The 26,941-nt window shown below is 36.1% G+C and overlaps 1 protein-coding gene and 1 long non-coding RNA gene across 7 annotated transcripts in view; one reads left to right on the top strand and one right to left on the bottom strand.

The window, feature by feature from the left end:
- MSH4 (mutS homolog 4) overlaps window positions 1-26,941 on the top strand; it is a 132,797-nt gene that overhangs the window by 99,387 nt on the left and 6,469 nt on the right. For 4 of the 6 annotated variants that reach the window (XM_077120584.1, XM_077120582.1, XM_077120583.1 and 1 more), the window contains 5 exons: window positions 743-943; window positions 5,319-5,437; window positions 6,785-6,913; window positions 9,225-9,399; window positions 9,710-9,798. In XM_077120584.1, coding sequence (XP_076976699.1) covers window positions 743-943; window positions 5,319-5,437; window positions 6,785-6,913; window positions 9,225-9,399; window positions 9,710-9,798 — 713 coding nt within the window. Of the gene's footprint in view, window positions 1-742; window positions 944-5,318; window positions 5,438-6,784; window positions 6,914-8,670; window positions 8,783-9,224; window positions 9,400-9,709; window positions 9,799-26,941 lie in introns of those variants that run through there. The other 2 variants (XM_077120586.1, XM_077120585.1) reach the window with 2 other exon arrangements.
- LOC143650142 (uncharacterized) lies at window positions 1,830-23,268 on the bottom strand. The gene is made up of 3 exons (XR_013159397.1): window positions 23,117-23,268; window positions 3,282-3,379; window positions 1,830-2,112 (listed from the first exon to the last, which is right to left on the bottom strand). It is a non-coding gene; the product is annotated as an uncharacterized LOC143650142 (long non-coding RNA).

Here is a 26,941-nt window from a genome sequence, read left to right as displayed (position 1 = left end):
CAAATAAATGAGTTTCTTAACTAACTCCTTAGATGTGAACATCTCAAGATCAGGAATTATGTCATTCATTTTGTTTGTTTGTTTGTTTTTTGCATGAGCAGGCACCAGGAATCGAACCCGGGTCTCTGGCATGGCAGGCGAGAACTCTGCCTGCTGAGCCATCATGGCCCGCCCTATGTCATTCATTTTGTATCCCCATACATAGGCCTTGATTATAAATGTTTGCTTCTGATTTTTCTCTCTTTGATGTTACTTTCGTGACAAAATCTGCACAGCAAATTATTTTTGTATTTTGTTTACTCTATAGTCATACCTCATTTTAAAAGCCAAGTATGTGAAATTTAAGATAATATTTAAGGTTGGATTAAATAAATGCACAATTCTATAGTACTGGTAGCCAACTGTTTTAAAAGTATTGTCAGTGGCTTGTTGTGTGTGTTTGTTTGTGCGTGTGTATTTTAGCCTACGCAAATCTGAAAATTTTATCAACTGTTTGGTGCCCAGAACAGTGAGAAATTGCGATTGCAATGAAATTGTATCCGTTATAAAGGAGAAAGGTTTAGGTAGGATGTTGTTATGGTTGAATTGAGCACCCCCCCAAAATAAACATTCAAGTTCTAACTCCTGGTCCTTAATTCTATAGTTCCTCAGTAGCCTCAGTAAATATACATAGTATATTCACACCACAAAACCTTTAGATAGAAATATATTTCAAACCCATTATTCTATTTTTTTTCTTTAGTTCGGCCAGAATTTACTGATACATTAGCAATCAAGCAAGGATGGCACCCTATTCTTGAGAAGATATCTGTGGAAAAACCTGTTGCCAACAATACTTATATTACAGAAGGGAGCAATTTTCTGATCATAACTGGACCAAATATGAGTGGGAAATCCACATATTTAAAACAGATTGCTCTTTGTCAGATTATGGCCCAGATTGGTAAGTTATGACTTTACTTTATAGTAAATCGTTCATGATTAACTTTTTAAGTTCAAGCCTGATTAACTCAAGGACAGTTTGGAGTAGATTCTTTTACCTAAAAGTATAATAATTTATCTATTGTGTAGGCTATAATTTTTTTTATTTGGTATTTACCAAGCACTTTAGTGTATTACACTAAAAGTTGTGTGGGATATACCAAGTGAAAACTTCTTTACTGTAACTAAGTACCAAATATTACTAAATTGAATCATATAATTGTTTCAGGTTCAAAAACAAACTTTGTTGTGAGAAAAAGTAAAACGAGTAGGATAAGCTATAGCCTTATAAAAACCCATGTGAGATTTTTCCAAAATTATAATCTTGGGCAGAGAAACATTTTCCTTTCTTTATTTGAGGGGCACCAATAACTTGCCCTCAGCAGTTGATATCAGACACACACACTTAAATGGCTGTCACTGGACCAACACTGTCACGTATTTCTGGGTATACAACTTACCTCCCATTCTCTGAAACAGAATTTCCTTAGGACTATGTGAGTCAGAGGGGAGATGATTGACCCTGGTTACAAATCTAATGCAATTGTTTTCAACCAGGGGCTATTTTGCTCCTTCCCCCCAGAGGACATATGGCAATCTGTGGAGACATTTTTGACTGTGACAATGGGGATTGGTGTAGAATGCTACTGGCGTCTAGTGGATAGAGTCCAGGGGTGCTTCTAAACACCTGTTTTAGTTTCCTAGGGCTGCCATGACTAAGTAACACCAACTGAATGGCTTAAAACAACAGGAATTTATTGACTTACCATTCTGGAACCAAAGAAGTCTGAAATCAAGGTATCAGCAAGTCCATACTTTATTTTTATTTTATTTTATTTTTTGCACGAGCAGGTACCGGGAATCAAACCTGGATTTCCGGCATGGCCTACTGAGCCACCATGGCCAGCCCCATATTTTATTTGAAACCCATAGGGGAGAATCCTGTTTTGCTTCTGATTTCTAATATTTGCCTGAAATTCCTGGCATTCCGTGTAGATACATCACTCTGCCTCCTCCAGTTCTACTCTTCTAACAGAGACACCAGTCATGTTCGATCAGGACCCATGGTAATCCAGTTTGGCCTCATTTTAACTGATCACATCTTCAAAGATCCTCTTCCCAAATAGGGTCCTGTTTACAGGAAGTTAGAACTTGAATATTTATTGTGGGGAGACACAACTCAACTATAACAACATACTACAAGGCACAGGACAGCCCTTCATAAGAAGTATTTATCTAGCCTAAAATTTAAAAAATACCTAGGTTGAGATACTCTGCTCTATGTAACAGATTGTAAACACAATAATAATAATATTGATGATAACAGTGCAAATTCACTGTACCTATTGGGAAAGCAAATCAAAGTTGAATGGATAAATGAATAATAGAAATATAAAGTAATAACAAATATAATAAAAAATAAATATTTTATTCAGTTTAACTTAAAGTTTTGTTTGAACTAAAAGATATCTCAACTAATTTCCCTCCCTATCTGATTCATATGTGACATAATAATCCTACTTCTGTTTGAATTGCTCTGAGGAGCTTTGTCCTTTAAAAAAACAGGCTATCCAATTGTTAGACAGCTTTAATTGTTAGATCATTCATTATATTCAATTGAAATATGACTTTTCATAACTTCTGCTTATTTGTCCTAATTCTTCTATGAATCACAGAGTAAATTTAGTCTCTTTTCTCTAACAACCTTTCAAATGTTTGAGGATAATTATTCTACTCAATTATTTGTTGCTGCCCATCTTAAACCTTGGAGACACCTAAAAGTATATGTAACGTCTCATACAGTCTGACCATCAAAGGAAGCAGTGGGACTTGAAAGGCAGGAAATTAAGAGCAAAAGCTTTAGAGATAGACCTATCTTGTGAAATTACTAGCTGTGTAATCCTCAGTAAATTACTTAACCTCATAAACTTCAGTTTTCCTGTCTGTTAGTGAAAATTATAATAGCACCTACCTCTCAGAATTATTGTAAGTATTGACATAATGTATATAAAACACTAAGGACTAAAGGGGATGGTATAAGAAAGAATGGGATTTTAGCCAGAGGTAGGTACATATTCTAAAGCACAGAAGCAAGAAAGAGTATAATGTGCTCAAGGAACTACAAGTAGTCCAGAAGCAGAAGCAAAGAGTGACTTTGAGAAGTGGCAGGATATAAAGCTGTAGTGATAGGTAGGAGGTAGATCATGAAGGCCCTTAAATGAGAAGGTTGAGCTTTATCCAAAAATATTTAGAGGGCTATTGAAGAGTTTTAAGCAAGAGAATGGCTTGATCAGATTTACCTTTTAGATGCACTGCTCTGACTGCCGTGTGGAGGATGGTTAGAGGAGAACCAGATCCAAAGCAAAGTACTAGCTGGGAGGCTTCTGCAATAATCCAGCTAAAAAACATGGAGAACTTTTGTTGGTGGAGCTAGGATAATGGAGAATATGCAAACCTATGCAAATTAATAACATATACTGTATTTTCTACTTGGTACTTCCACATTGATTTTCCCATTTAATCCTTCTGAAAAGCCCATAGTAGAGTTGTATTTAAATCGAGATAAATAAGTTGCAGTCTTCCATGTCTGTTTCATTCACCCCAGCACATAGTAGTAAGCCTTCAATAGATATTTATTGAATGTTTGTAAAATAAGGAAAGAGGCTTGCCCAGGATCACCCAGTATCAGTCCTTCACTTTAGTCCTACTCTAGTTGCTAGAGCAGCTAATAGTGAGTGTTCACTATGACACGCACTGTTCTACCTTCCATGTATTGTCTAATTAATCATCATACATATCTAATGAAATAAGTAGTATTAGCTCCACTTTACAGATAAGGTAATTCAAGCACTGAGAAGTAATTTGCCCAAGGTCAAATAGCTGGTAAAAGGCAAGGCCAGGGGGTGCAAGGGTAGTTCAGTGGTAGAATACTCACCTGCCATGCAGGAGACCCAAGTTCAATTCCCTGTGCATGCACTTCCCAAAACAAACAAACAAATAAAAATTCAACAAATGGTGCTTCAATAACAGGGTACTCACATGGAAAAATAATGAAATGTGACCCCACCAAACAGCATACCTTTTAAAGGCAAGGCCAGGATTCAACCCAGCAAGATGACTCTAAAATCTGTGTTCTAAGTTAGCAAACCATCCCACCCTTCTCTAGAATTTTAAAAAGTAGCAGGTCATTTAGTATCCTGAAAAGATGGAAATATATAATTTTTTGAGCCAGACAATTCTGATTAAAATCTGGCTCCATCATTCTATTATTTCTCTCAGCAAACATTTGTCACAAGATTACTATGTGTTAGGAGCTGCTCTAGGCATATAAATTCTTGACTTTAAGAAAAGCAAGAAAAGAGTAGCAAGATCACCAGTTTTATGATCTTGAGCCTCAATTTTTTCGTAGTAAAATGACAGTAATACCTATTTCAATGGATTAATTTGAGAATTAAAGACAATGAATATAAAATGCCTAGGATTTGAAATGGTTGGTGCTTTTGTTATAATTACTATTATTTTCATTGATATTAGCCTGGCTTTTCTTTGTCTTCCTTCTAGTCCTCAAGGCTATGCCCTATTCTTCATCCTTACTTTTGTTTTAAATCCTGGAATGATCTGTTTTTTTACTCTCATTATTTTACCATTTTTTCCTATACAGAGTTTCATTGTACTTGGTACTTTTGCTGTTCAACTATCTGTAATTTTTTCTCTTTTATTATGTTAGAATGCCTTTTATATTCTAGTCTTAAAGAGACAGAATATTAGCTTGGTTTGTTTTCAGTAGATTATTTTTGACGAATAGTAGTGTGGTAGCTTCTCAGGCAGAAACTTAGTCTTGTGGATGAAAATTCACCTTTTTTTTTTTTTTTAATGTTTTACTGTCATTCTACTTCTAGGTATTTCAGCACATTTTTAATAATATGGATATTTCCTACTATGTCTTTCTATAATAATTTCATCAACTTAAACTTAATAAGCAATTCCTTTAAAGTTTATTATTTTGAATTTTGTTCATCTAGCTATATTACTTAAAATTGATCAAGTTTATAATAATCTATATACTATATTATTTAATTTCCAGATAACTTTGTATATTAGTTTCAGCAAATATTATTTCCATTTTACATATGAGAGAGTTGGACTGGGAGAGTTTAAATGCTATCCAAGGACAAACACTAAATGGTAGATCTGGGGCCATGTCTTAGAACTCCAAGTCCAGGGCTCGTTCCATTGCATAGTCCTCAGATAGGCTGGTAAGTAGTCTGAGTTGTAGGAAAGTGCAAAATGTGTTTGTAGTTGTTTTTTTCAATTTACTTTAACTTTATATTTTACAGGATCCTATGTTCCAGCAGAATATTCTTCCTTTAGAATTGCTGAACAGATTTTTACAAGAATCAGTACTGATGATGATATTGAAACAAATTCATCCACATTTATGAAGGAAATGAAAGAGGTATCCAAACTTAACTTTTCTTATATTAATAAACTTGTTAAATTCTTCCGCTAATAGTCAGTTATCATGGAAGAAGATATTCTTGTATCGGAACTTACAGATGTGCTTATACCTCTCTCTTAGAGCCAGAGGGCAGTCAAACACAGCTTCTTAATTTCTGTCTTATATGAAAATGGAAGTAAATGCTATGTTGAAAAATAGTTTTTAAAGAAAAAGCTAGTGTTATTTGGTAATAAAAATATGCTTTCATGTTTTTATATGAAAAATATAAGACTTTTCTTCAGAAAATCATGACCTAGTCAGTATCTATTTTGTATAATATCTATTTTTCCTGCTAGGCTTGAATTTAAAACAAAAGATCACTGCATTAGCAGACTTTTATATGCCATACTCTTTTTTGCCCTTACAGAATTTTTACTTCTTATAACGTATTATTCGTTATCAAGTATTTCTGTTCAGACTAAATCTAGCATAGGCTTTAAAGGCTGAAGAAATCAAATATAGCTCTTTAGACTATCTTTAGTAGGTAGGAATTACTGGATAACTATACAGTTGGATAATTAAGTAGATATGAGGAGAGTAAACTTATTTGTCTCACAGTATATGGCATTTGTATAATTATTTAGTATTTATTTAATATCTGTAGGAGAGTATAACCATATACTAAGTGCTGGAGGTGTATTTTTTAAATAGTTCTAGCCCTCAAAAAGTTTAACACTATAGAAAAGTAAAATAGCTGTGAAGATTACTATCATATCATGACATAAGGGAAAAATTGTATTTTTTGAGAAAGAAGTTAATCTTCAATGTGGAAGGAGCATTTCAGTCAATTAAAGTCTTGGTCCATGTTGGTTATGGATTTAAAAAAGAAATATTTTTTTAACCAAGAATCAATAGACTTGAGTTCTTTTTCCAAAATTCTTGTCTTCATCATTATTGGAAATAGATGTTAGATGAGAGAAGGAGTTTTAAGTATTTTATGACAGCAATTGATTAGTCATTTATGAATAAGAAAATGACAGTTTCTGTGCTTATTTAAAAACTTAATTTATTGCTGTGTTTTATTTCACTGTATCTAAAACATCAATCTTTAGATAGTAGTTATTTACTCATTGCTGTCTCATACGCATGTGTTAGTTACATACATATCAGGAATTACTACTGGAATTATTAGTCATGAGATTTTTAGAAAGGAAAGCAATGTGTTATTTTCTGCTTAGCAGGGTTTCTCTATAAGAACATATTTTAGAAGAACTAATAAAGAGATAGGATTTAGCTTCTTTTTATTTTCTGTGATAGTGACAGCTGTTTGGTGACAATGAATAATATTAAAATCATATTTTTCAGATAGCATATATTTTACATAATGCTAATGACAAATCACTCATATTAATTGATGAACTTGGTAGAGGTACTAGTACAGAAGAAGGAATTGGAATTTGTTATGCTGTTTGTGAATATCTGCTGAGCTTAAAGGTATTTGTCCCTATTTATTTTGTGTATTAATTTTCTGTCTTTTTTGACATAACCTTTATACATTTATCATGATTGGATTTTTTATTTTTCTATGTTCTCTTTTTTAAAAAAATTGCTATTTTATTGAGATATATTCACACACCATACAGTCCACCGAAGTATACAATCAGTGGCTCATAGTACTATCATATAGTTGTGCATTTATCACCATGATTAATTTTAGAACGTTATCATTACTCCAGAAAACATGATTGGATTTTATGGGTACTCACAGGTAGCTTTTTTTAAAACAATTTTAAGTAGTGAAAATATACCATAATTTAATATTTTTGTTACTTTATTTCTGATGAAAGCAAGAATGATAGTATGATAGCCATGATATAGTCAAGGAAAGGAAGCAATCAAGAATTTTGAATAATTTAAAAACTAGGCAGATGGATTTATTTTATTAAAATTAAATAGAAAAATATGAAAGTATTTCAATTATAGTCTCCATATTATCTTGATGTCATAACACAAAGTAAAGCATCAGGTATCTGAGCTCACTTTAGGGAAAATCTAAAATTTCATTCCTCTAAAGAAAAGGATTTTTCACAAATCAAATATGCTTTCTTCTAAAACAAATTATGTTTTTTTGCTCTATTATTAAGCTAATTTGTAAAACATATTTTTAGATTATCACTCAAAATATTTGCAGATGTGAAGAAAACTTAGTTTATGGTTATTTTTTTTTCATATCTTAAAATATCCCCTAAACTGAAGTTCTTTACCTTAAGTTAGAGTACATAACAAAGAATGAGAAAAATCTTAGTTTATACTTAAAGAAAGGTATATAATAAACCAAAAGTATTGCTAATAGTTATTAGTCTTTTAATACTGAATCTATGTCAATCAGAATGTCTCATATAAATAAAGTACATGTATTGTTTAAAGCTAAAAGCTAATTAGTATCATTTCAGAGGTATTCTGCAATAGCTAAGAATAATACTTGTAGTAATACTTTTGAATGTCCTTTTCTAGTATAAAATAATTTAGTAAAAATATAATTATTACCACTTATTTTTAAAAGCTTAAAGTTACTGTTTTTCTAACCTAGTTTCCTTAGTGCCTGGTATAATTCTTGTAATATAAAGTTCCTGAGCAATTATTTGTAAATTGAGTTGAGCTAAAATAGAGTGTATACAGTTACTATAATAGATTGGTTTGATACATACTTTTTGAGGACGTTATTTGGAACATGGTCTTGTAGATACTTTACTGAGTTTCAAAATATTTTCCTGTTGCTTTACAAATTTGGTTTGTCTTTATACCTTTTTTATTTGTCAGGGAGGTAATTGAGGTTTTATATTTTTCTGTCATATACAGAACGCTTCCTTCCCTCATCATATTCTTTCCATGTTTGATGGTCATTTTGCCTATAGAATCTTTTCTTTTTAATGTCTTAGTTGTTTGATTTTCCACTGATCACCTATTAAGTTTGTCACTTAAAACAACCGATTATTCAAATCTGTATCTTCCTTCGTAATTTTTGGGCTAGAAAAAATTTTAGGCTAGAAACAATGTACTGCTCATAAGTCATTTGCAAGCATCTCTTGCACTACCTGTGTCAAAATCTCCTGAAGTTCTTCCAGAAAATGCAGTTTCCCAGGGCCCCACATTAGAACTCCTGAGAATTTGGGAGGATGAATACCAGTAATTTGCATCTTTACCGAGCTCTCTCAGGGGTTTACTAAATTTGAAAACTATTGTCTTAACAGTGTTCAGTCTCCCACCACCCCTGCAAGGACCTAACCCAAGTGCAATGCAAATCTAAAAACTAAAAACTTGCCATTTCAAGGCTATCCGTTGATTCCATATTCCAAAAACTATTTATGGGTAAGGAGGATACTTTTGAAGTAAAGTTTTTAAAAAGTTGAGGGAAATTTTATGGTTTTGCTTGTAAATTACCTTTCTAATAAATGATTACCTTACTTAATAGTTTTATTTCTAGTAATTGTCATCTTTTCAGTATATTCAAATATATTTTTAGAATTTTATTTTTAAAGTTATTCTCTTTCCATCAATGTATGTAAACATAATATGTATTATTTATATATGTAAACATAATAAACGTGTTTCTTCTTTAAATGTAAATTTTCAAAACATTTAAAAATGAATGAACCATGTTACCCTCCAAGTTATTAGTTACATCCCTGCATCTCTGCTAAGCTACTCAGAAAATAAAGCTAAAATTTTATGTTTAAATAGTTAAATTAGAATTTCCTGGTTCATTAACAAAGTATTGACATTCACTGTCTGGTATATATTCTAGGCATTTACATTGTTTGCTACACATTTCCTGGAACTATGCCAAATCGGAGTCCTGTATCCTAATGTAGAAAACATGCATTTTGAAGTTCAACATGTAAAGAACACCTCAAGAAATAGAGACACAATCTTGTATACCTACAGGCTTTCTAAAGGACTCACAGAAGAAAAAAATTATGGTATTACATGTAGAAATCGTTCTATACATCCAAACACTATGTAGTTTCTTAAAACAAACTTTTCCCCCTTATTTGGCTTCCACTTTAAGCAGCTTTCTTTCTTGTTTTTTGGGGTGTTATATGCTCCAAAACTGTAATTAAATATAATAATTGGTAAATTGTCATCCAGAACTTTTAATTTTGAGAATTTTTTAGTAATTCAGAAATAACTATGAAAGGGGAATTTAAATCTGTGAAGGAAAGATTAACTCTGGTTAAAACAACACTACCAGCAGTGTCAATACTGAAATGTTGTTTTAAAAATTTTTAGGATTAAATGCTGCAGAGGTATCATCACTACCACCAGCAATTGTCTTGGATGCCAAAGAAATCACAACTCAAATTACCAGAAAAATTTTGGTAAGAAACTTATTAGTAATAAGATTTATTTTGTTTTTCAAATTAAATATTTATAGTACATATTTTTATTATGGCTTTTGATCTAAATATATAACAATATTAATAAATAAAATAATTGAAAACTTTAAAATCTACTTCCTAAACAACTAAAATCCTTTTTAGTTCTCTAGACGTTTTTGGTCTGTTCTATTAATTTAACCTTTCCCAGCAATTCAGCTAATAAAATAGGAAACAAAAGTTTAACAGTTCAGTTCCTACAATACTTTTTGCTATACTAACTTTATGATGAGAAAATAAATCTGTATAAAAGTACATTAAAAATAAAAATCACTATGCACAACACTTGAATGACATTTTCATTGTCATATGTAAGCCTCATAACTCTTAATGAAGTAGTTAGAACTTTCTAATAAAAGACAAAGTATTATTTTTACTCTCATTTTTATGACTGAGGTTCACAGGGGTTAAGTGACTTGATACTAAGGAGTAGATCCAACACTAAACTCTCATCTGTTATTTAGAAATCTTTTTAAAAATTTTTTTCACCTCAGGCTGCTTTATAATGTTGTAAGAATCCATTTTATTCGGGAATCTAAGCTGGATGCAGTGTGAAATTTCCTTCAATAAATTTCCTATTTCTTTTACTCTTTTTTAACCTGCTTTCCATTTTTATTACATTCCTTTACTTTGAGCTCCTGGATTGTCTTGGTGACTTCCCTTATCTGCTCTTCCCCACCCCCCCTCCTCGAACCTCTTTGTTAGCAACTTTCACAATACTCTAGTTCCAAAGAACCTTTCATTATCTAATTCTTCAGACTTCATCTTGCCAAATTTCAGTTATGAGTAATTTCTCTCTCCACTAGTCTTTTAGGCTTTAGCTTTGCTAATGACGCTCAAAAATTATATGAGACAAGCTATTTTTATCCACTGCATATTCATACATTCTAACTTTAGTCGCATATTTTACTGAAGTCTTTTTCTTCTCTCTTTTTAAAGAGTAACTCTTTTGAAACATTTCCACTCTTCTTGAGCCCTCAACCTCATCATCACTTTGACAAATAATTTACCTCCTAAACTTTTTAAGAAACTTGAGGTCATCGGAATGAGTCCTTGAAATTTCTATCCTTTAGAATTCTATTTTGGGTTTTCTGTTTTTTACTCACTTCTCTTCATCAGAAGAAAGAAATCACCTTTCAGCCCTTCTAAGGTTAGCTCTTCTACCTTTATTCCATCTCTGTCGAGATATTACATTAGTTTCCTTTCTTCTCTTTTGCATCAGTAGTGTTTTCTTCACTGACTGTTATCTGTGAACATGCTTAGGTTTTTCTCAAGAAATCCTTCCTTCTACCATATTTCTTTTACTATTATCCTATTTGTTTCCTTTTTACTGTCAAGTTCTCAAGAGTAATCTATACTTGCATTCATTTCCTACTTGCAAATGATATTGTTACCATCACTGTAGTGAAAATTTTTTCTTAAACAACAGCTTATTGTAAAATTTTATGGTATTTTTCACTTCTCATCTTTCCTTTTCTCTGTGGTATCTGACACTACCCTTGTCTCCTTTTTCTTAATTCTGTCCTGCTACTGTGGCATTGTTTTTCTTGGATGTTTTCATTCTCCCACCTCTTTGAATTATCCTTTCCTTTCTTCTCATTCCACTTACTAAATAGAAATCTTGCTAAGAAAAATCTTAGATTTTTCCCTTGTTTCTATTTTTTTTTGCATAGACAGGTACCGGGAATCGAACCCAGGTCTCCAGCATAGCAGGCGAGACCTCTCCTTTCTGAGCCACCGTGGCACGCCACTTTGTTTCTTTCTTTCTTTCTTTATTTTTGGCTTATTTTTTAAAAATTTTTTGATAATTAAAAAAAATTACAAGAAACACAAACATTCCCAACACATACACTCAGCAATTCACAATATCATCACATAGTTGCATATTCATCATCATGATCATTTCCCAGAACATTAGCATCAGTTCAGAAAAAGAAATAAAAAGACAAGAGAAAAATATAACAAACAGAAAAAAAAAATTTACAGGCCATACTCCTTACTGATTCCTTTCATTGATCACTAGCATTTCAAACTAAATCTATTTTAACATTTGTTCCCCCTATTTATTTTTATTCCATATGTTCCTCTCATCTGTTGACAAGGTAGATAAAAGGAGCATCAGACACAAGGTTTTCACAATCACACAGTCACATTGTGAAAGCTATATCATTATACAATCATCATCAAGAAACATGGCTACTGGAACACAGCTCTACATTTTCAGGCAGTTCCCTCCAGCCTCTCTATTACGTCTTGGATAACAAGGTGATATCTACTTAATGCATAAGAATAACCTCCAGGATAACCTCTTGACTCTGTTTGGAATCTCTCAGCCATTGACAGTTTGTCTCATTTCACTCTTCCTCCTTTTGGTCAAGAAGGTTTTCTCAATCCCCTGATGCTGGGTCTCAGCTTATTCTATAGTTTTTCTCAATCCCTTGATGCTGAATCTCAGCTCATTCTGGGATTTCTGTCCCACACTGCCAGGAAGATCCACACCCCTGGTAGTCATGTCCCACATAGACAGGGGGAGGGTGGTGAGTCTGCTTGTGTTGGCTGGAGAGAGAGGCCACATCTGAGCAACAAAAGAGGTTCTCTTGGGGGTGACTCTTAGGCTTAATTTTAAGTAGGCTTGACCTATCCCCTGTGGGGTTAAGTTTCATATGAACAAACCCCAAGACTGGGGTCTCAGTCTATAGCTTTGGTTGTCCACACTGCTTGTGAGAATATCAAGAATTCAACTTGGGAAAGTTGAGTTTTCCCCCGTTCTCACCATTCCCCGAAGGAGACTTTGCAAATACTTTTCCACTCACTGATCAAATCACTCTGGGATTCATCAGGGCATCACCTGGACAAACCAACAAAATCTCATGTCCCATACAAAGTTCCATGTACTTAAGGTGTTCAATCAACTATCTACGTAAGTTATATTAGGAGATGTACTAGTCAAAGTATAGATTTGTACCAAATAAACTTTTTTTGCTTTGGTCTCACACATTAGTTGAAATTTTAAAATATTAAGTATCATCTATTTTCAGCACTCTGAAGTAATGACATTCTTTTGTTCTTCCTCATGCAAAAACATTTTTAAAATTTGTACATTTAGTCACTATCATTATAAAATTTGTACAATCTAGTCACTCTAGGCATTCCTAGATTACACCATCTCAATCTTTATTGTCTATCTTTCTTTGTGATTTCATTTATGCCCCAGCCCTCCTCCGTCTATCATTTTCATATGTGGCTTCATTCAGTGTTTTAACATAATTGTATTACAGTTAGGTAATATTGTGCTGTCCATTTCTGAGTTTTTATATTCAGTCCTGTTGCACAATCTGTATCCCTTCAGCTCCAATTACCCAGTATCTTACCCTATTTCTATCTCCTGATGGTCTCTGTTACCAAGGAAATAGTCCAAGTTTATTCACTAATGTCAGTTCATATCAGTGAGACCATACAGTATTTGTCCTTTTGTTTCTGGCTAATCACACTCAGCATAATGTCCTTAAGGTCCATTCATGTTGTTACATACTTCACAACTTTATTCTGTCTTACAGCTGCATAATATTCCATCTTATGTAAATGTCACAGTTTGTTTAGCCAACTCTCTGTTGATGGACATTTTGGCTGTTTCCATCTATTGGTAATTGTTAATAATGCTGCTATAAACATTGGTGTGTAAATATCCATTTGTGTCCTTGGCCTCGTGTCCTTTGAGTAGAGACAGCGTATAGATGGGTCCTGTTTTTTAATCCATTCTGCCAGACTATGTCTTTTGATTGGAGAGTTTAATCCATTAACATTCAGTGTTATTACTGCATGGGTAGTACTTTCTTCCACTATTTTGCCTTCTGGATTTTATATGTCACATCTAATTTTCCTTCTTTTTACCTTTACTCATAGTCTTCCTTTCTACACTCTTCTCCACACCTCTCTCTTCTGTCTTCGTATCTGTCTCTAGTGTTCCCTTTAGTATTTCTTGCAGAGCTGTTCTCTTGGTCACAAATTCTCTCAGTGATTTTTTGTCTGAGAATGTTTTAATTTCTCCCTCATTTTTGAAGGACAATTTTGCTGGATATAGAATTCTTGGTTGGCAGTTTTTCTCTTTTAGTAATTTAAATATATTATCCCACTGTCTTCTCGCCTCCATGGTTTCTGCTGAGAGATCTGCGCATAGTCTTATTGGGCTTCCCTTGTATGTGATGGATTGCTTTTCTCTTGCTGCTTTCAAGATCCTCTCTTTCTCTTTGACCTCTGACATTCTGATTATTAAATGTCTTGGAGTATGTCTGTTTGAATCTATTCTCTTTGGGGTACGCTGCACTTCTTGGATCTGTAATTTTCAGTCTTTCATAAGAGTTGGGAAATTTTCAGTGATAATTTCCTCCATTAGTTTTTCTCCTCCTTTTCCCTTCTCTTCTCCTTCTGGGACACCCACAACATGTATATTCATGTGCTTCATATTGTCTTTCAGTTCCCTGAGTCCCTGCTCATATTTTTCCATTTTTTTCCCTATAGTTTCTGTTTCTTGTCAGATTTCAGATGTTCCATCCTCCAGTTCAGAAATCCTATGTTCTGTGTCTCGGAATCTACCATTGTAGGTTTCGATTGTTTTTTTCATCTCTTCTACTGTGTCTTTCATTCCCATAAGTTTTGTGATTTGTTTTTCAGACTTTCAGTTTCTTCTTTTTGTTCTTTCCTTGCCTTCTTTATATCCTCCCTCAATTCATTGATTTGGTTTTTTATGAGGTTTTCCACGTCTGTTCATACATTCTGAATTAATTGTTTCAGCTCCTGTATGTCATTTGAATTGCTGGTTTGTTCCTTTGACTGGGCCATATCTTCAATTTTCCTAGTGTGATTTGTTCTTTTTTGCTAGTGTCTAGGCATTTAATTACCTTAATTAGTTTATTCTGGAGATTGCTTTCACTTCTTTTATCTAGGGTTTTCTTGCTGGATGAATTTGTTGTTTATCTGTTCTTTGACATTCTGTTTAGCTTTATCTGGACCTTTAGCTTAAGTTTTGTTTAACAGAGGAGGATTTTTCAGTTCTTGTTTTTTTGTTTCTTGCCCTGGTTGTGTGGTCCCTTTCCCCCACACACACTTAGGAGGGTCTACTTAGATATTATAGACCCCAGCCAGATTTTCCCAGACCAAACTGGCCTCCTATCAGGAGGAAAGAGTCACCTGCATCGGTTTTCCCTGAGGGTGAGACCCAGTAGGTTGAAAGGCTTTCCTGTAAAGTCTCTGGACTCTGTTTTTCTTATCCTGCCCAGTATGTGGCGTTTGTCTGACTGCAGGTCCCACCAGCATAAGATGATGCTGTACCTTTAACATTGGCAGACTCTCCATGCTGGGGGCGTGGTGGAGACAAAGGAGAGGTTGTAGGCTGGTTTTAATGGCTTCAAATTACCAAGCCCTGGTGTCTGAATTCCTTGAGGGAGGGATTCCACCTGGGTGGGGCTTCACCCCTCCCCTGGGGAAGGCATGAGCTCCAGATAAGCCCCCAAAAGAGCTCGCTTCTGCCTATGCCTGGGGCAGTTGCAGCCTGAAAAATCCTGCCACTGTATCCAGAGGCAGTCAAGCCTTTGTAGATACACAGCCACAAAAACCTCTGTTTCCTTCTTTTTTTTTCCTCCTTTTTCTGTCAGTCCTGCCCCCTTGGCGCCAGGGCAAAAATGAGCAACCTCTGCTTTGATCAGGTTCACCTAAGCTGGGGGCCTATTTTTAGTAGTCAGAATTTGTTAATTAGTTCCACGATTGGCATTTGATTGTGCCCAATCCCTGCTGCTGGTAAAATCCTTTCCTTTCTCCTCTGGGGACATGCTGTGTGTCTGGTCACTGACGTGGCCCCAGGAGCTATTCTGTACTGTTTCTGGTTATTTAGTAGTTGTTCTGGAGGATGAACTAAAATGCGCACGTTGTTAAGCTGCCATCTTGACCCGGAAGTCCTTTGTTTCTTTTTTTTTTTTTTTTCGGGGGGGGTGAACTGTAAATTTATTATCAATATGTTGAGGTTACTGAGAGATGCATTTTTGTTTCAATATAGAATGATGCTTAAGAGCTACTGTGGTAGGTAATAAGTTTTCCAGCATGAGAGACATTCAACAATAAGGTAAGGTCACCTGGCATCTCATTGGAGTGAGAGGAGAGATGATGCACAAAATTGCCCTTTAGCAGTGCACAAAACTGCTCTTTAGTTCCTACCAAGTCTGAGATTGCGTGTTTCAATTAAACAGTGACTTCACCGGCCCATAACTCGATTATTTGCCAGTAAATAACCTCCTGTTCATGCCTTTTGGAACTACATCCCAAAATACAAAAAATTGCTTTCTCCTTAAATGAACATATTTTCAAAGACCTAGTGGCTAATTAACTAGTAAATACCCTTTAGTCAGTCTCCCCTGATAACACTGGTACAACCAAAATCAAATCATCAAAATCAAAGTATAATAAGAAATAAATAATAACAAAGATGAAAAATTACTGATAATATCAATGATTGTTCTTAAATAACTAGCATTTACTTGTGAGGCAAATGCTGGGCTAAATGCTTTTTTTTTTTTTTTATTAGTTAACGGAAAAAAAGAAATTAACCCAACATTTAGAAATCATACCATTCTACATATGCAATCAGTAATTCTTAACATCATCACATAGATGCATGATCATCGTTTCTTAGTACATTTGCATCGGTTTAGAAGAACTAGCAACACAACAGAAAAAGATATAGAATGTTAATATAGAGAAAAGAAATAAAAGTAATAATAATAGTAAAAAACAAACAAACAAACAAACAAAACAAAACAAAAAAACCTATAGCTCAGATGCAGCTTCATTCAGTGTTTTAACATGATTACTTTACAATTAGGTATTATTGTGCTGTCCATTTTTGAGTTTTTGTATCTAGTCCTGTTGCACAGTCTGTATCCCTTCAGCTCCAATTACCCATTATCTTACCCGGTTTCTACCTCCTGTTGGACTCTGAGACCAATGACACATTCCAAGTTTATTCTCGAATGTCCGTTCACATCAGTGGGACCATACAGTATTTGTCCTTTAGTTTTTGGCTGGACTCACTCAGCATAATGTTCTCTAGGTCCATCCATGTTATTACATGCTTCGTAAGTTCATTCTGTCTTAAAGCTGCATAATATTCCATCGTATGTATATACCACAGTTTGTTTAGCCATTCTTCTGTTGATGGACATTTTGGCTGTTTCCATCTCTTTGCAATTTTAAATAACGCTGCTATAAACATTGGTGTGCAAATGTCTGTTTGTGTCTTTGCCCTTAAGTCCTTTGAGTAGATACCCAGCAATGGTATTGCTGGGTCGTATGGCAATTCTATATTCAGCTTTTTGAGGAACCGCCAAACTGCCTTCCACAGTGGTTGCACCATTTGACATTCCCACCAACATTGGATAAGTATGCCTCTTTCTCCGCATCCTCTCCAGCACTTGTCATTTTCTGTTTTGTTGATAATGGCCATTCTGGTGGGTGTGAGATGATATCTCATTGTGGTTTTGATTTGCATTTCTCTAATGGCCAGGGACACTGAGCATCTCTTCATGTGCCCTTTGGCAATTTGTATTTCCTCTTCTGGTGAGTGTCTGTTCAAGTCTTTTTCCCATTTTGTAATTGGGTTGGCTGTCTTTTTGTTGTTGAGTTGAACAATCTCTTTATAAATTCTGGATACTAGACCTTTATCTGATATGTCATTTCCAAATATTATCTCCCATTGTGTAGGCTGTCTTTCTACTTTCTTGATGAAGTTCTTTGATGCACAAAAGTGTTTAATTTTGAGGAGCTCCCATTTATTTATTTCCTTCTTCAGTACTCTTGCTTTAGGTTTAAGGTCCATAAAACCGCCTCCAATTGTAAGATTCATAAGATATCTCCCTACATTTTCCTCTAACTGTTTTATGGTCTTAGACCTAATGTTTAGATCTTTGATCCATTTTGAGTTAACTTTTGTATAAGGTGTGAGATATGGGTCTTCTTTCATTCTTTTGCATATGGATATCCAGTTCTCTAGGCACCATTTATTGAAGAGACTGTTCTGTCCCAGGTGAGTTGGCTTGACTGCCTTATCAAAGATCAACTGTCCATAGATGAGAGGGTCTATATCTGAGCACTCTATTCGATTCCATTGGTCGATATATCTATCTTTATGCCAATACCATGCTGTTTTGACCACTGTGGCTTCATAATATGCCTTAAAGTCCGGCAGCGCGAAACCTCCAGCTTCGTTTTTTTTCCTCAAGATGTTTTTAGCAATTCAGGGCACCCTGCCCTTCCAGATAAATTTGCTTATTGGTTTTTCTATTTCTGAAAAATAAGTTCTTGGGATTTTGATTGGTATTGCATTGAATCTGTAAATCACTTTAGGTAGGATTGACATCTTAACTATATTTAGTCTTCCAATCCATGAACACGGTATGCCCTTCCATCTATTTAGGTCTTCTGTGATTTCTTTTAGCAGTTTTTTGTAGTTTTCTTTATATAGGTTTTTTGTCTCTTTAGTTAAATTTATTCCTAGGTATTTTATTCTTTTAGTTGCAATTATAAATGGGATTTGTTTCTTGATTACCCCCTCAGCTTGTTCATTACTAGTGTATAGAAATGCTACAGATTTTTGAATGTTGATCTTGTAACCTGCTACTTTGCTGTACTCATTTACTAGCTCTAGTAGCTTTGTTGTGGATTTTTCCAGGTTTTCAATGTATAGTATCATATCGTCTGCAAACAGTGATAGTTTTACTTCTTCCTTTCCAGTTTTGATGCATTGTATTTCTTTTTCTTGTCTAATTGCTCTGGTTAGAACATCCAACACAATGTTGAATAATAGTGGTGATAGTGGACATCCTTGTCTTGTTCCTGATCTTAGGGGGAAAGTTTTCAATTTTTCCCCATTGAGGATGATATTAGCTGTGGGTTTTTCATATATTCCCTCTATCATTTTAAGAAAGTTCCCTTGTATTCCTATCTTTTGAAGTGTTTTCAACAGGAAAGGATGTTGAATCTTGTCAAATGCCTTCTCTGCATCAATTGAGATGATCATGTGATTTTTCTGCTTTGATTTGTTGATATGGTGTATTACATTAATTGATTTTCTTATGTTGAACCATCCTTGCATACCTGGCATGACTCCTACTTGGTCATGATGTATAATTCTTTTAATGTGTTGTTGGATACGATTTGCTAGAATTTTATTGAGGATTTTTGCATCTATATTCATTAGAGAGATTGGTCTGTAGTTTTCTTTTTTGTAATATCTTTGCCTGGTTTGGGTATGAGGGTGATGTTGGCTTGGTAGAATGAATTAGGTAGTTTTCCCTTCACTTCGATTTTTTTGAATAGTTTGAGGAGAGTTGGTACTAATTCTTTCTGGAATGTTTGATAGAATTCACATGTGAAGCCGTCTGGTCCTGGACTTTTCTTTTTAGGAAGCTTTTGAATGACTAATTCAATTTCTTATGATTGGTTTGTTGAGGTCATCTATTTCTTCTTGAGTCAAAGTTGGTTGTTCATGTCTTTCCAGGAACCCATCCATTTCATCTAAATTGTTGTATTTATTAGCGTAAAGTTGTTCATAGTATCCTGTTATTACCTCCTTTATTTCTGTGAGGTCAGTAGTTATGTCTCCTCTTCCATTTCTGATCTTGTTTATTTGCATCCTCTCTCTTCTTCTTTTTGTCAATCTTGCTAAGGGCCCATCAATCTTATTGATTTTCTCATAGAACCAACTTCTGGTCTTATTGATTTTCTCTATTGTTTTCATGTTTTCAATTTCATTTATTTCTGCTCTAATCTTTGTTATTTCTTTCCTTTTGCTTGATTTGGGATTAGTTTGCTGTTCTTTCTCCAGTTCTTCCAAGTGGACAGTTAATTCCTGCATTTTTGCCTTTTCTTCTTTTCTGATATAGGCATTTAGGGCAATAAATTTCCCTCTTAGCACTGCCTTTGCTGCATCCCATAAGTTTTGATATGTTGTGTTTTCATTTTCATTTGCCTCGAGGTATTTACTAATTTCTCTTGCAATTTCTTCTTTGACCCACTTGTTGTTTAAGAGTGTGTTGTTGAGCCACCACGTATTTATGAATTTTCTGGCACCCCACCTATTATTGATTTCCAACTTCATTCCTTTATGATCTGAGAAAGTGTTGTGTATGATTTCCATCTTTTTAAATTTGTTAAGACTTGCTTTGTGACCCAGCATATGGTCTATCTTTGAGAATGATCCATGTGCACTTGAGAAAAAGGTGTATCCTGCTGTTGTGGGATGTAATGTCCTATAAATGTCTGTTAAGTCTAGCTCATTTATAGTAATATTCAGATTCTCTATTTCTTTATTTATCCTCTGTCTAGATGTTCTGTCCATTCATGAGAGTGGTGAATTGAAGTCTCCAACTATTATGGTATATGTGTCTATTTCCCTTTTCAGTGTTTGCAGTGTATTCCTCACGTATTTTGGGGCATTCTGGTTCGGTACTTAAATATTTATGATTGTTATGTCTTCTTGTTTAATTGTTCCTTTTATTAGTATATAGTGTCCTTCTTTGTCTCTTTTAACTGTTTTACATTTGAAGTCTAACTTGTTGGATATTAGTATAGCCACTCCTGCTATTTTCTGGTTGTTATTTGCATGAAATATCTTTTCCCAACCTTTCACTTTCAACCTATGTTTATCTTGGGGTCTAAGATGTGTTTCCTGTAGACAGCATATAGAAGGATCCTGTTTTTTAATCCATTCTGCCAGTCTATGTCTTTTGATTGGGGAATTCAGTCCATTAACATTTTGTGTTATTATTGTTTGGATAATATTTTCCTTTACCATTTTGCCTTTTGTATTATATATATCATATCTGACTTTCCTTCTTTCTACACTCTTCTCCATACCTCTCTCTTCTGTCTTTTTGTATCTGACTCTAGTGCTCCCTTTAGTATTTCTTGCAGAGCTGGTCTCTTGGTCACAAATTCTCTCAGTGACTTTTTGTCTGAGAATGTTTTAATTTCTCCCTCATTTTTGAAGGACAATTTTGCTGGATATAGGAGTCTTGGTTGGCAGTTTTTCTCTTTTAGTAATTTAAATATATCATCCCACTGTCTTCTAGCTTCCATGGTTTCTGCTGAGAAATCTACACATAGTTTTATTGGGTTTCCCTTGTATGTGATGGATTGTTTTTCTCTTGCTGCTTTCAAGATCCTCTCTTTCTCTTTGACCTCTGACATTCTAACTAGTAAGTGTCTTGGAGAACGCCTATTTGGATTTATTCTCTTTGGGGTGCGCTGCACTTCTTGGATCTGTAATTTTAGGTCTTTCATAAGAGTTGGGAAATTTTCAGTGATAATTTCTTCCATTAGTTTTTCTCCTCCTTTTCCCTTCTCTTCTCCTTTTGGGACACCCACAACATGTATATTTGTGCGGTTCATATTGTCCTTGAGTTCCCTGATTCCTTATTCAAATTTTTCCATTCTTTTCCCAATAGTTTCTGTTTCTTTTTGGAATTCAGATGTTCCATCCTCCAAATCACTAATTCTATCTTCTGTCTCTTTAAATCTATCATTTTAGGTATCCATTGTTTTTTCCATCTTTTCTACTTTGTCCTTCACTTCCATAAGTTCTGTGATTTGTTTTTTCAGTTTTTCTATTTCTTCTTTATGTTCAGCCCATGTCTTCTTCATGTCCTCCCTCAATTTATCGATTTCGTTTTTGAAGAGGTTTTCCATTTCTGTTCGTATATTCAGCATTATTTGTTTCGGCTCCTGTATCTCATTTGAACTATTGGTTTGTTCATTTGACTGGGACGTATTTTCATTTTTCTGAGTGTGATCCATTATCTTCTGCTGGCGTCTGGGCATTTAGTCAGATTTCCCTGGGTGTTGGACCCAACAGGTTGAAAGATTTTTCTGTGAAATCTCTGGGTTCTGTTTTTCTTATCCTGCCCAGTAGGTGGCACTCGTGGCACACATTTGTCTGCGGGTCCCACCAGTAAAAGGTGGTGTGGGTCCTTTAACTTTGGAAAACTCTCGCCGTGGGGGAGGTTCGCCAGCCGAAGTGGCTTGGAAGAGTGCCAGCCGGCCCAGGGGTCTGACGGCGGGGAGGGTCGCTGGCCGCCGCAGCCCGGGAGAGCGCCCGACCGAATTTCCTAGTCGGCCCGGGGCACCAAGCATGGCGGGAGGGTGCCAGCCGCCGCAGCCCGGGAGAGTGCACCGTTCCCAGCCGGACCGGGGAGTCACGTGTTTGGAAGGGACCCCCCCGGTCACCGTTCTCCGCGGTCTGGGGATTTCCGACCCAACTCTCTCAGTTGATCCGGGGGGCCTCGCGTAGTGGGGGCGCCAGCCGCCGTGGCCCGAGGGGACTGCCTGCCCAATTCTGCCAGCTGGCCTGGGAAGGAGAAAGGGAGGGACTCCAGCCACTTGCCATCCCGCCTGGGAAAGCCCGCACCCCTCGGCGATCTCACCGGAGCTGGTTCTCCCAGACAGTCAGCCGTTCCCAGATGGGGTACGCCGTCCCTTTGATCTCCGTCGTGGCTCTGGGAGCTGCTCTGTATCATCTCCACTCCCCCAGTAGCTGTTCTGGAGGAGGAAAGGTGAGGGTGGCAAGGCTGTCGAGGCCGGTGGCGGAGGAGCCGGTGAAGGCGGAAGAGGGCACGGTGGTGGTTGGAGAGCCGCCGGAGCAGGAGGAGAAAGGGAAGGATAAGATGGTGGATGGAGCGCCGCTGGAGCAGAAGGGGAAAGAGGAGGGCAAGATGGCAGTGGGAGCGCTGCCAGCAGAGAAAGAGGGAGAGGAGGGCTGGCTGGCGGTGGGAGCGCCGCCGGCGGAGAAAGAGGGAGAGGAGGGCTGGCTGGCGGCGGGAGCGCCGCCGGCGGAAAGCTGTTTCTTTTTTAAAAAATCTATATTCACGATGCTCTTGTTTCTTTCCCACAGCTTCCATGATCATTTATTTATGACTCTGAATATCTATTTTTTCTCTGTATTTCCTCTTGATATCTTGATCTATGTTTTCACTCTTCAGTGGGTACCAAATTTAAATTTATCATCTTCTGAAAAATCTTCTCACCTTTTTACTTTCAAGTTTCCCAGTTACGCATCAGAGTCATCAATGTGTTCTCTCTCTTAATCATCTCTTATTAGGACAATGCAGTCCATCCTTCACACTGCTACCAGATTGTCTCCTAATGCATAGCTCTTATCATGTTTTACTGTTTAGAAACTTTCATTTGTTTCTTAGTAAATAAAAGTCGGACTCGTTACCCTAGTGTTAAAAATCCTCTGCGATTATCTTCACGCTGTACTCTGAGGCTTTCCTCCATTGGAATCACCTGGGATACTGGGTACCACCCTAGTTTTCAAGGGCATCTGTGGCTCAGGAATTTTTAGTTTTAAAAGGCCTTCCAATCATTCTATACACACTTAAGTTTGCTAAATACTGCTTTATGATCTTCCTTCATAACTACCCCATTATTACATCATATTACTCAACCCCCATAACCTTCATTTCTGCTACATTGTATTTCTTGTCATTTCATCATTATGACTTGATTATATACCATGCATTCTTATGCCCCTGCTCAAGCTATACCCTCTATCCAGGTACCTTCCCTTCTAAGTGCCTCTCTCTGTCAAGATTCATCCAAAAGCTCCAGTTTATCTAAGTCTTTCTTGATCTGAGCTAGAAGTGAGCTCCCTTCCACTGAGTATTTTGTATCTCTTACGGGTCTTTTCATAATTTCTTTAATTAGCTTATAAACATATCTTTCTACTTTGACTGTAAATTCCTAGAATATCATGTTAGTTATACATTGTTGTATCCCCGTAGACACGTGAACCCAAGTATTAGGGCCTGGAATATTGATTATAGTAGATGGTCAGTAACTGTTAATTAAATAATTAATACTGGAATAATTGTGTAACAACTAGACAGTTGGGTGATATGCCAGTTTGAAAGTATTATGTACCCTAGAAAAGCCATGTTTAATCTGTTCCGATCTTGCGGAGGCAGCTGTTTCTCTTAATCCTGATTCAATCCTGCAGGTTGGAATCTTTTGATTATATTATCTTCATGGAGACGTGGTCTGCCCAATTGTGGTGGTAACTTTTGATTAGATCATCTCCATGCTGATGTGACACACCCAATTGTGGGTATTAACCTTTGATTACACAGAGGTGCGACTCCACCCATTCCAGTTGGGTCTTGATTAGTTTACTGGAGTCCTTTAAAAGAAGGAACATTGTGGAAAGAAACTTTAGAAATGGCAGAAAAAGCACAAGCCTCAGAGCTAACAGAAGTTTCACAGTAGAGCTAATACAGATGCAGACATGTGGAGAACATTTGCTTCAGCAAACAGAGACACGGATGTTTGGAGATGCTTGGAGCCCAGCAGACATCACCATGAGATGTAATGCAAGCCAGAACCTGGAGAGTGCCAAGAGAAGCCAAGAGATGTAAGCCAGCCCCAGAGAAGCAAAATGAGGAACCCCCACATGGACAGAGATCAAAAGCAATGGAGCCCAGGAGCAAGGGACCAGCAGATGCCACATGACTACCCAGCTGACAGAGGTGCTCCTGATCCATCATACTTTCTTGAGTGGAGGCAATCTTTTGTTGGTGCCTTAATCTGGACACTTTCAGTTCTTTAGAACTGTAGATGTGTATGTAACTTACTGAATTCCCCTGTTCTAGTTTGCTAGTTACTGGAATGTAGCATACCAGAAATGGAAGGCTTTTAAAAAGGAGAATTTAATAAGTTGCAAGTTTATAGTTCTAAGGCCGAGAAAATGTCCCAATTAAAACAAGTCTATAAAAATGTCCAGCCAAAGGCACCCAGGAAAAGATACCTTGGTTCAAGAAGGCTGATGAAGTTCAGGGTTTCTCTCTCAAGTGGACGGCCACGTGGTGAACACAGTCAGGGTTCCTCTCTCATCTGGAAGGGCACATGGCGAACATGGCATCATCTGCTAGCTTCTTCTCCTGGCTTCCTGGTTCATGAAGCTCCCCAGGAGGTGTTTTCCTTCTTTATCTCCAAAGGTTGCTGGCTGGTGGACTCTGCTTCGTGGTGTTACAGCTTTCTCTACTGTCTCCAAGTCTCTTATTCTCCAAAATGTTTCCTCTTTTATAGGACTCCAGTAAACCAATGAAGACCCACCCATATGGGTGGAGACATGTCGTCACCTAATTCAGCTTAACAGCCACTCTTGGTTAAATCACATCTCCAGTGAGATGATCTGATTGCAGTTTTAAACATACAGTATTGAATAGGGATTATTTTCCCTTTATGAAATGGGATTTAGATTAAACATGGCTTTGCTAGGGGACATATATCCTTTCAAACCAGCACATCCCCTTTAGAAAAGCCATTCCATTTTCTGGTATATTGCATCCCAGCAGCTTCCAAACTAACACGGATGACTTTATAGTAATGTTATTGTATTTCATAGAATTTTACTCATTTTTCTTATAGTGAAAGTAAAAATGTTTCTAGAATAGCTTGCTTTTCAGGAAGAGTTTAAGGGGTTTTATTTCTGGGCAACTCATCAAGACTTTCCATAAACAGTTACTATTGAAAATGCTGACTTTCAGCTATCTAGCTCAGGGAAAGAAGTAAATTCAGAATTTTCCAGCTATATTTCCAACCCTGAAGTTACTGTTCAGAGATTGAATATCTAAAGACCTTCTAAACTATTAGTAAATTCCCATTTTAAACATCAATTTTTGAATACCCTTAAGTACAATTGTTAAGAAATAAGATGGCATATTGAGTGGCTGCAAGAAGGAATGTGGGATATTGAGTGGCTTCGAGAAGGAGTGAAGTTATAAGGCATACAACTAGGTGAATGGATCTTGAAGACACTATGTTGGGTGAAGTAAGTCAGAAATGAAAAGACAAATATTATAACACCTCAATAATATAGGCTAACTATATTGTGCAAACTCTGAGAATTGAATCTGAGAACACAGGTTATCAGGGGAAGGTTTATTGTAAAGGTTCCTAGATTGTAAGCTGTTAGAGAAGTCAAATCTATTCCTGAGTTGTAATGGTTATTTCTAAATTCTGAGATTCTGAGTTCTTTGTGTATAACTTGGTCAGTTTCTTGAACCTTGAGTATCTATGGAACACCTGAGATTTAGATATAGAGTTCTGCAGCTCTGAAAGACAACATTGCGCAATAAGTCAGCTGTTTAAAAAGTTGAAAAAGAAAAAAAAACTGAGAAAGAGATCAGACTTCAATTAGAGATATGAATGAACCAAATCTGCTTAGGGCTAAGGTGACTCAGACAAAAGGGTAAAGGATGATATTGACTGTGTTTTAAAACTTCAACTTCTGTGTGAGACCAAAGGAAGAGATTCTTATTTGGTATAAAATTTATATTTTCTGTAGCACACTATCTAATTTAACTTGTATGGTCAGTTTATTTGAACACCATAATTACATGAAACCTTGACTAGGGAGTGAGATCTTGTTGGTTTGTGCAGGTTACTGTGATGTCCCAATACATTCCAGGAGTAATTTGGACAGAGAATAAAAAAGTATTTGTAAATCCTCTTGAGGGACTGGGGGAAAAATGTGGATGTATTAAACTTCCTTACCTGGGAAATTTCTGTTATTCTTGCAAGCATTACAGACTACCAATTTAATAGGCTGAGCCCTTGATCTTGGGGCTTGCCCTTATGAAACTTATACCTGCAAAGGAGAAGCTAAGCCTACTTATAATTATACCTAAAAAAAAAAACACTCCCAGAGAACCTCTTTTGATGTTTAGATGTCACCTCTGTCTCGAAGCCAACTTGGCAAGTGAACTCTCTGTCCGCCCTCCTACATGGGACGTGACTCCCAGGGATGAGCCAGGACCTAGCATCATGGGATTGAGAATGCCTTCTAGACCAAAATGGGGAAGAGAGTATTAAGACAAAAGTTTCAGTGGCTGAGAGATTTCGAGTAGATTTGAGAGGTTATTCATATGCATTATGTAGATATCCCTTTTTATTTTTTAATGTATGGAATAGTGAAATATAAATATATATAATAAGAGTTTGCCTTGCTTTGAGATTTACTGCCAGCCAGAAATGAAAACACAAA

The sequence above is a fragment of the Tamandua tetradactyla genome, chromosome 11 (genome assembly GCF_023851605.1).
Source record: "Tamandua tetradactyla isolate mTamTet1 chromosome 11, mTamTet1.pri, whole genome shotgun sequence".
Classification (NCBI taxonomy): domain Eukaryota; kingdom Metazoa; phylum Chordata; class Mammalia; order Pilosa; family Myrmecophagidae; genus Tamandua; species Tamandua tetradactyla.
This window is presented reverse-complemented; position numbering and strand designations above follow the sequence as displayed.